We start from the raw sequence: 10,907 nt of genomic DNA, 5'->3' as shown, positions 1-10,907 counted from the left end.
TTGTGATGCATGGACATAGAAGTATAACACGACAACATTTTGTAATATGTGGGTTAATAATTTTGAATTGAGTTGATTTTTTGTGAGGATGATCTCTATGATAAGGAGATCATTTCCTCACCAAAAATCAGTCCAATATGGAACTTCTAACCCCATCAAAATTATTTCAGAATTGTAAACCATTGATTTTTTTTCGAAATTTTGTAAACTATTTTTGATGGACTTAGAAGTTTCAGATTAAGTTTATTTTTGGCGAGGATGATCTCCTCGCCGTAAATATCATCCTCACAAAAAATCAGCCCCAAAAATTTTAAATCATATAAGACAAATTTTGTCAGTCAATGTTGTCATCTTAAGATTGTCAACCGTTAGCTTTTATATGTTCGGCATTCTACTATTTGCCTTAATTGTTTTGTCCTATATGGATTAGAAGTTTTAGAATAGGCTGATTTTTTTGTGAGGATGATCTTCTTATCATAGAAATCATCCTATAAAAAAAATCAATTCATTCTAAAATTTCTAATCCCATCAAAACTGATTTACAAAAAACGGACAATCCACAATTCTTCAACTTATAAATATGGGACTAGAAATTTTGGAATGAGCTGGTTTTTTGTGAGAATAGTCTCTATACGAAAAATCAGCTCATTATAAAACTTCTAACCCATGTAAGATAAAACATGTAGAGCAAATAGTAGGGTGCCGCTTGGTGAGGAGATCATCCTCACCAAAAATCAGTCCATTCCAAAACTTCTAACACATAGGGGAAATAGTAGGGTGCCGAACATTTCCCATGTATATATTTAAAAAATAGTTTGATCACTGTCATTTTCATTCACACGACTAATCTTATATTTTTGTAGTTGACATGTGATTCATATTTGTATTTTTCACTGAGGTGCATTCCACTAATGTTGTATATCCTATAAAACATTTTTTCTAAACCTAACATGATTCAAAGTACCTAAACTTTTTTTTTAATTTTTTTTTTGACTTCGATCAACTTTTATATTTATATATTCATTAGCCACATTATTTAAATATATTATAACCTATCTTATACATAGGTGGGTTGGTAAGCATTTATGCTTTTCGTCAGTTGGTTTTATGATGTGTACGGGTGTCAATGGGTCGGTTCTAGATCCGGGTCCAAAATAAATAGAATCGGAATAACCAAAAATCACTGTACCCATCAACATCGATTCTAATTCTCAAGAATCTAATGAGAAAAAAAATATTTCAAATCATTAAAAATAAAAAATCTTTTCAAAAAATTAACATATCATCAATAAAATTATTAACTTAGTTATAATTTATTATACCAAAGATACAAATTAATGATCTTTTAAAAAAGAAAATTAATCTTAATTAAAAGTGATAAATTTTTACAAGAGTAACTCATTTTAAGCTTCAATCAATAATTTATATGAAAAGTTGAAGAATTTTATATAACATGTATTTATTTTGAAATAAAAAAAAATACCTTAAATCATCTATAACGTGGAAAGAAATGAAAAATAAATCAATTCTGGGTACCCGTGTGTGCCCATTGGATAGAACCTAACAGCTTCGATTTTATTGGTTCGGTTTCATTTTAGATCCGATTCTAATTGATTCCAATAAAAAGGGAATCAAAATGGAGGTTATTTATTCTGATTCCGATTCGGTTTCGGTAAAATGGGTACCCATTGACTCCCCCTGGTTGAATTGAATCAACTCAGATGAGATACAACTCAACCTATCATGTCTCTCTACTTGTACCAAAGTGGTATTTTAAAGAAAGAGAGTTGCTATTGGCACCCTAATTTTTTACTTATTGCACTCCAATTCTTAACGAGTTGTGATTTCCTGACTTGAAAATTGCCACTTGGTTTGTACATTGATAAGGGCATAGAACCATAGATTTTTTTCTTTGGGATAAACAACGAAAAAAGATCAACAATTTTGTGTTCTTGCCACGTCAGCCATGTACAGACCGAGTAAAAATTTTTAAGTTAGAAAATCATTAGTGTTTCTTAAATTATCTATCACACTCCAATTCAAAATTAAAACACGCTCTTCAAAACATTACAAAGGTTTGGCTCAAATTATAAGCTCAACATTGCAAAACATTGTAGCACTCCTTCAAATAATTTCAATAGTTGTTTACAATTATGATAAGGCTCATATAAAAATACTAAACCCAAAAAATAGAAAATCTAGCAAAAACAAAGTCGAGAGAGAAATTCTAGTGGCACTCCAACTTGTACGTAGCCTCAACCATTCACTTTTTATAATAAAATAGGTTGATTCTATTTCTCAAGAGCTTTCGAGAATTTTTTTTGATGATGTAACTTGTAATTATTCGCAGAGGTAATATAATAAAAAGGGTGGATCCCTTTTGTTAGAATTTATAGGGTTGAATTTTGAAAACCCTTAAATATTCAATAGGTTTTAACCATTTGGTAAAACAATCTTTTAACCATAGAGTAATACAATCCCATATTTGTTTTATGATTTATGCTTTATTTATTTACAAGATTTAATCGATGTAACACACTTTATTTTCTATGTTATTTTATTTTCGACTACCAGTACATCTTTATTCTTCATTGTGAGAGCACACAAAATTATCGAGTTTGAAGTTACATTCCAATTTAGAGTATCATTTTAAATACTTGGATTGTTGTATCCTGCAGAACAAACGGCTACAGACTGTGGTACTATAGCAGGGGCGAATTTCGTTTTAAGACAGTGCTTTGTGCACGTCTCAATCATTTTTAAAAAAAATAATTTTCTATTACATTTAATCTGAAAATCAAGATTTGTTCAAATTTCTTCTCTCTCTGTCCATAAAAAATTAATACTCAGTAGATAACACCTTTAACCCCATCTTATCGATAAAAAAAATCACTCATTGATCTTCTTTATTTTTTATTAGGATGTAATAAATAAAAGTAGGGGTGCCAATAACAGCTCTATAAAGAAAAGTAGCTACAATAGGGTAGATTGAGAAATTGATTGCCAAACATGCCCGAAACAGTTGAACATATTTGTCCAATTCAGGGATAAGGTTACTCCAAGGACAATGTCAAGTCAATTGGCTAGATCAATATAGATGGACCACTAGTACAGGGTGCAAGGAACTCATAAAGGGACCACAACCCTCCAATTGCCTTGGAAGTATGCAACGTTAAGAGCCGTGGCATGACCAAAAGGTCCCATAAACATAGTACAATGCATATGCAGAGGAATCAGGATGCATGTTTTAATCAATCACTCCTAATTAAGCTCAATTTGATAACATTTTTAGATTAAAAGATGGAATTATAACAACATTGAACTTCATAAATCGAATGATTATGATAAATCGATCCAATTTTCCTCAATTTCATGCTAATGTGTGTCGTACTCATAGTTACATGTTTAAAGTAATCAAAAATTAGCCTGATCGGTATACCGCACGTGTGCATATGTGGCTTGAGTGTGACATTGGCAGTGGTCGGTGCTCTTAAAGCATAATCGCTTAACTTGGATGTCACGGATTTAGTTAGTATCTCCTCACGGGGCACTCAAATTAATTGTCCAATATAATCCAAAGTCACTTTTTCAATGAATCGTAAAAGATTTTGTGCGTACAAATCTATTTCATTTGTTCCATACCTTCTCTTCTTCTGGTAATTGTTGATTTTGTATTCTTCACCTTTGATCATTAAGATCACATTTGAACAATCAAATTAGTAATTTTTTTAATAAAGTAATCGAAGGTTTGGGATAAAGAAATGGTATCTTTGTCTTCGGAACTTGTTATTTATGTATAGATAATTAATTCCCGATCTTACCAAACTCATTTATGTCGGTCAAATCGTAATTATTGCATGTCCCCAATGAAATTTAATTTACAAGAATCCAAATTTGTTGGTGACACTTACTCTACATTATCAGATGCATATTACTTTGGGTGGATATAATTGCATATTTCCTAGAATCAAGGTTTGAAAACTTGTCGAGACTGAGACGTATCGCCTGAGTTAATTCGATATCGGGGTTGAATGAGACCAACGCACAAGTCACTTTTTTGACCGAGATTTAATATTTCATATTCAATTTTTGAACGAGACTTCTCAAACATATCGGAAAACTCTTCCGAGACGACTCGATATCAGGCCTGGACAAGATGAAACTTGAAACCGAATTTTAAAACCATGCTTAGAATTCAAGTTCTTATTTGTAGGACTTGGGTTGTCAATAGATCGGGTTTGGATTGAATTGTTATTGATTTGGGACCAATTCGATAAGGATCAAATCAGACTTGGAATCGATCTGATAAGAATAAGATCAGACTTTTATTCGATTGGATATTTATCTGATCTCAATATTAAGATCCAAACTCAATTTGAAATATAAAATCTAAATAAATCTCATAAATAAAATAAAATATATAATTTAAATTTGTGTACTCTCAAATTTTACTAGATCGGATCGGATCCAATTATAACCTATTGGTTTTGAATTATCGAATTTGGGTCTGACCCGATCCATTGATATTCCTAACCAAGACATGATAATAGTTTCTTTTGCTCCAATAATTAGATCAATTCTCAAAAGGCACTTAATCAAGAGATCACTCCCAATCATCCGAAAAGATCAATCACATCAATTGATCCATAAGATTATAGCATATAAATCCATAGCCAGTTAGGCACTTTAGCAACTTCCATGGCCCCCTGTTCCCCCCTAATATATATCCAACATTGGTGCACTCAAGTAATTTCTATATTTCAGAGGGTCTCATTTGTATCAAAATTAAAAGGTTCAACCGTCCTAAGGGAATGATACTGTGCTTCGCCCTTTTTTTGTGCTCACTACACAATCCCTTATCATCCTTCAATTTTAATGGGGACCACACATGTATGTTTTTTATTCCAGATTTTTCTAGAGGAATGAGTGACTAGAGCTGAGCCGTCAAGATGTGATAGGAAACAAGCGATCCACGATCGCTCTGACACGTTCTGTAGAATCCAATGTGAGCGACTAATGTGTGGAGCCGAAGTTGTGGGTGTGAATCGGCTAAGCGTGAGCCGAATGAAGCGGTGGCTGAGGGAAAGCGAAATGGGCCCGTGGGCCCAATGGCCAGGCAGACTGATCGCATCGGTCCAAAACAAAAGCCGGTGAGTCATCACGCTCTCCCTAAATTCCGAGCTTCCCCACTGATAGCGATTGATTGGACTCGATTCCTTGTTTTCTTTCGCACCCTTCCCTCGTTGTCATCTCCATCTCCTTACGCTCTTCGTTCATTTACTAAAATACCCTTTCTTTCACTTTCGTCATATTTTGTCTTTCCTATTTTTGACCAGGAGGCCTTGCAAGGTAAATATTTTTTTCCGCTACTGTGTTGCCTAAAGAGAGTATGTGTGGTACCATGATGTCATTTGAGATGGAATGAATCCGTGCTAGTTGTGGAGGGTTACTTTTTCAATCTCATTCCTCATGTTCATGATGTTAGAGTAACAATATTAGGTTTTTTTATATTTAAAAAAAAAATAAAAAAATCAAGAGTAATTTCGGAGATCAAATTCAAAATTCAATTAATTTCTGAGATAATTTAAAATTTATGTTTAATCTTAGACGGATGATTTCTCAACAAATGAGATAAATTTTATGAGAGATTTACCTGAACGTAATACGAAAATGATCCAAGTTGATTTAAATAAGTTTGAGATTTTTATAATAAGGGATAGTCAAAATTTGTAAAACTAGCTAATCTAGTCCCTAGTGAAAATATTATTTTGATCCTGATTCTCGAGTCTACAAGAATTTAGTCTCCAATCCGAATATTATTTGATCCTAAGTCAAAAGATTATTCTTACAGAGTCAAAGGTACCTAAAGGTGGGATGAATCTAAAGTGCAACATGTAAAAAAATATTATGATTTTTGAGAAAGTAAGAACATGAATAAAAATTCAACAATTGATCAATCGAGAATTGAGACACTACTCAACGACATGTACCTTAACATCTGGAAAGACAAAAAGACTGAGAGATGACACCAATCAAGCATGATACAACATAGTGTTGTAATATAATTAGCTAACAAAATGACACAATTAGAAATTTTGAAGAAAAAAAATCTATAAATATGAACAATATCTAAAATATAATACAAAAGGGGGGGGGGGTTATAATTTGCCACAAAATGTCTTAATCAAGGAATTTGAAAAAAAAAATAAGAACAATACTTAAAATATAATAGAGAGCTAATTCATAACATAAGGATGCTTTAATGAAATGGCTTTGTTCACCAAGGGACATGGTAGATGGTTCAAACGATGCATTTGGTTCTTGATGTTTCTTTGATTGTGACTGTTAAAACATAATTATCAAGATAAAATCGCAGAGGGATGAACAACTTCTCAAACTTTTTAACCCACCTCCTTTTATGATAGATCTTTTTTATATTATTTAAAGCTAACAAGATTATATAATCATTTTTCCTGGACTCCATGATTTGTTAGAGACATCATTTTCATCCTAGATTATTGTGGATGCAAAATCCAAAATCCACCTTAAGGGGTCCATAGATTAGTTAGAATTCCATGAGATATGATATTTATTGAACGTTACTTCTCCCACAAGCTCTTGGGTGTTTTTGTACCCAGACTCTCTGATGTCCAAGTTAGTATCAAAATAATTCCTATGGGTTTTTGGAGTTATAATAAAAGTTTTATACCTTTCATGTGTTGAATGCCCTATTTATGAAGAATATAAAGAATCCTAGTTTGTTTTGATTTTCTGATTCATCTTTATTCAAAATAATAAATTTTCTTAATTAGAAGTCAATCCGTCTTGTGATCCTTCTTTCTAAATTTTCTTCCCCAAATGTTTCATCAGATAGAAAGAAATTTAGTTGTATCGCATTCCTGATTTTTTTGGGATCAACCTGATCCATTGTCATGTCGTGGTCTTGAGTTCTCGGGGTCTAGCTATCATGGGAGATCTTGACTCTTGACTTTTCGAGTATATCGTCTTGGCATACTTCTTCGAACCACTCGGATTGTCCTATCATGATCTAAAACCCTAAATGACCCATGGTGCCATTTTAGGATTAAGTGATTTTGCCCTACACAATTATGATCATGTTACTATTATTTGTTTCAAAATTTTCGTTGAGTTTGCCTAAAGCCATACAGAAATACAACTCTTGATATTGTCCTTGTTTTGAGCATTTGTAAATGTCGAGTCCAATTTTATAAGATAAGATGTTCATTTGGGAATTTGACTTATTTGGCTTGTATATTGAGTTGACACGTGTTCCCCTAATTCGCTTTAACCTTATAAGTTATATACTTGTTAAAAACTTGATAAGTAAACGTAAATTTAATTTCTTTAATTTCTTTTTTATAACATGATTGAGGGCATTATAGTAAATGCACATTCACCTTGTCCACTCGCTCAAGAAAAAAGCCCCTTCGCTAAGCTTATTAAATCCCACCATGGCCTTCCATCCAACAGAAGGAAAGCTTCTTTCCCTTTCTCTCTCTTCCTTTCTCTCTCCAACGTTTTCCGTCAAATCTAACAGTTGGAGCTCTGACCACTTCACCTATTTCTCTCTAACGCCGTTAACTTTCTGGGTTTCACCCATTCTTCTTCTTCTGAGTGATGGGTGTGAGTTGCCGTTGGTCTCATACGTCTCACATAACTGAGATCCTCGTTACGAGCTTCTTCCGTCATAAGCCGTAAGTCAAGATTAAATTATGACCGTTGGATCTTCGTGCGAGTTTATGACCGTTTGAAGTGTCCTGACAATTCGAATTCAGGAAAAGCTGGAAGCTATGGCGGGTGGGAGGGTCTATGGTAGTTCCAATATGACCGTTTTACTTCAAAACGAAGGGATTCCTTGTTCTTCTGAGACTTTTGAGGCTCTCTTGACCAACTCTTTCCATGGTAATAATCTCTCAAAACTTCCCTTTATTTTTCTGTCAAAAATTTTTTTTTTTTGTTGAAATAATTCAAAGTAAAAGTAGTATTTTTTTTTTCTTTAGATGTTTGGGTGTTCATCTGTTGCTTGGAAATCCATGAATTTCAATTGAAATTTTGTTCAAGATTGGATTTTTTCATGCTTCATCGTTTATACTTTTGTTTTTGTGTTGAAATCTGTTAGTTTTCTTGATTAACATGCCTTTTGTGGTTAAGTTGATGATTTTTAGTGATTAATTGGGAGATTTGTGTTCTTAATTTACTCTCAAAATGTCAAATTTGCTTTGTGTTTTTTATTTAGACTATAAATACTGACCTACTGAATTGGAGTATTTTATTTATTGTTCCTTTATAGATTAGATTCAGTTGCAGAACAGTACCCATTATCAGACTTAATTATGAAGACATAAGGTCAAGGTTATTGTGTTTGGTTGTACTTCACAATCTACCTTCAAGTCTTTAGGTTTCTTATTAAATTTACAATCCCAAGTGGTTTTTCTGGTTTTTATCTATCTTGGATTTGAGCTTGTTTGGTAGGTGCATCAGTGCAAGTGGTTTTGGTTATTTTATTTTCATGTTTCAATAAATTTTGTGTTAGTTTCTCTTAATTTAGATATTGAATTTATAGAGAGCAACAAGAGAAGGACAATTCATGGAGGTCCCCATTTGCCAAAAAGCATTTAATACAAAAAAAGAAAATACTTGCTAAAATCATTAATTTTGGATTGATCTTATATGAATTTGTTTTACTCATTTGTTTGATTATTATAAATATCATCACAGATGAAAAATATGTTTTTTCTAGATTTTAATGGTGGTGATTTAATCTCTGTGGTTCAGGTTCAAGATCCATGGTTAATTTCCAAGATGTTCATGGAAGAAACATACCAGAAAGATCATTCTTTCAATCCAACGATCAAGAAGAAATCTGCGATGACGACTTGGGTGATTGCTTTCGTCAACCTGAAAAGAAGAGACGGCTCACAGGCGATCAAGTCCAATTTCTCGAAAGGAATTTCGAGGTAGAAAATAAGCTTGAACCCGAAAGGAAAATTCAGCTTGCAAAGGACCTTGGCTTGCAGCCTCGCCAGGTCGCAATATGGTTCCAAAATCGGCGTGCCAGGTGGAAGACAAAACAGCTTGAGAAGGATTATGAAGCTCTCAAAGCAAACTACGACAACCTCAAAATCGACTACGAAAACCTTCTCAAAGAGCAAGAAAAGCTCAAAACTGAGGTAATATTTTCGCTCGAAGAAACTACCACTTCTCTATGAGTTGCTATAAGCTTTGAACATTCTTTAATGTTATAAGATCTCTTCAACAGGTCTTGACCCTCACTGATAAACAGAACCACAAAGAGAACGAGAAGGGTAATTTGGATTCATCGGAACCCAATGAGCCATCTCATCTACAACCACAGAAACCCATTTCAATTCCAGTCTCCGAGGAGAAGAAACCATCCCATGTACCAATCGTAGTCTGCAAACAAGAAGATCTCAGCTCAGCCAACAGCGATGTCTTCGATTCTGATAGCCCACGTTATACCGATGGCGTTCATTCATCTCAGTTGGAGCCCGGTAATTCTTCTAATGTCTTTGAACCCGATCAATCGGATCTTTCGCAAGACGAAGAAGATAACTTTAGCAAGAGCCTTATAACTCCAATATACAATTTTCCGAAGCTCGAAGATGCTGTTTATCCCGATGCGCCTGTGAATTCTTGCAACTATGGATTTCCAGTTGAGGATCAGTCCTTGTGGTTCTGGTCTTGCTGATTCATTGTTGGTAAATATGTATCTGGGATTTTTTTTTGTTTATTATATATTATTATCTAAGTAATAAGGATTAATAAGAAATAAACCAATTAGATGTGTTGGTGGGTTTTGTTCATCGTTGGAAGTGTTGGTGGGTCTTGCACCTTTTGTAATTTTGCTTTTGTTAGGAGCTTTTTTCTGATCTCATCAAGCTTTTGTCTTGTATTGTATATAACTTTCTTTTTAGTGAGAAATTCTGGTCTGGAAATGGGTTGGTTCGATTTATTACTGAGATATTATGAGGAGAAAATCTAAACATAATTGCTAAATCATTCTTAAAATTAATAATAATTAGAAATAAATAAACCAAACAACACTTAACAGGAGAAACAGCATGAAATGAGAAATTTATCAGATCTAATTACTACAAATTTATCATATCTCCACGTGCTTTGACCCCAGTCCAGCCCACACGTGCGGGGATGTGTTGAGTTTAATCCCACATCCGGACACTCATTGCCAATTGATTTTGAGTTGGGCCTCTTCGATCTTTCCATTCTTATAAATAATAGAACCAATATAATGAAAATGATTGTTTTGGAAATGAATCTACATCCCCGCCGAAACCGAGTCAAATATCAACAATGTTTCATCACCACATTTTCTTCAACTTGCGAAGAGCTCTAATATGCCGCCGTTGACTTTATATTGGTTTGATATGAAAATTTCAAGTTACCTATCTTCGTCTGTATTTTCGTCGCTTACCGATATCATCAAATGCACTTATCGTCTATTATGAATCTAAAACGATCAAGTTTTGAGTCAACTCGATACTCAAACTTGTTTAAACCAACTCAACAAGTCTAATTCGGAACTCAGCCAATTTATTTATGTTGTAACTCACACTTCCTTACTAGCCTAAGTCAACTTGCTAGCCTGAGTCAACTCCAGAGTACTCAACTTGACTTGATTCAATAAACATTGACTCTAGTTACCGAGTCTTAGAACATGGGTAAGAACAAAAGGAAGATACATTAAAATTATAAAGTTTGGGAAACCAAATTTTCCTAAACAAAGCTGAAAAAAAAAAAAAAAAAATAGTAGAAATCTATGAAACATTCTTCTTTAGAGTAATATGATTTGTATCGCATTCTAACAGTTGCAAGTGGAATGTTTGAGGAACACACATATCTAATCA

The 10,907-nt window shown here is 33.5% G+C and overlaps 1 protein-coding gene across 1 annotated transcript; it reads left to right on the top strand.

Moving 5' to 3' along the window:
- The first annotated feature begins 7,482 nt into the window (after positions 1-7,482).
- ATHB54 (Homeobox-leucine zipper protein family) lies at positions 7,483-9,977 on the top strand. The gene is made up of 3 exons (XM_086442381.1): positions 7,483-7,923; positions 8,797-9,191; positions 9,281-9,977. The coding sequence occupies exons 1-3, from the start codon at positions 7,812-7,814 to the stop codon at positions 9,728-9,730; spliced, it is 957 nt and encodes a 318-aa protein (XP_086298507.1). The 5' UTR covers positions 7,483-7,811; the 3' UTR covers positions 9,731-9,977.
- Positions 9,978-10,907: the final 930 nt, after the last annotated feature.

Source organism: Akebia trifoliata, chromosome 5 (assembly GCF_017979445.1).
Source record: "Akebia trifoliata isolate Shusen 1 chromosome 5, ASM1797944v1, whole genome shotgun sequence".
Classification (NCBI taxonomy): Eukaryota; Viridiplantae; Streptophyta; class Magnoliopsida; order Ranunculales; family Lardizabalaceae; genus Akebia; species Akebia trifoliata.
This window is presented reverse-complemented; position numbering and strand designations above follow the sequence as displayed.

What these genes read in the sequence shown, in the direction of transcription:
- ATHB54 (XM_086442381.1), top strand. Translation starts at nt 7,812, where the DNA reads ATGGCGGGTGGGAGGGTCTATGGTAGTTCCAATATGACCGTTTTACTT. An exon ending in CTTGACCAACTCTTTCCATG is followed by an intron (nt 7,924 to 8,796) that starts GTAATAATCTCT and finishes TCTGTGGTTCAG; the next exon opens with GTTCAAGATCCATGGTTAAT. An exon ending in AAGAAAAGCTCAAAACTGAG is followed by an intron (nt 9,192 to 9,280) that starts GTAATATTTTCG and finishes TCTCTTCAACAG; the next exon opens with GTCTTGACCCTCACTGATAA.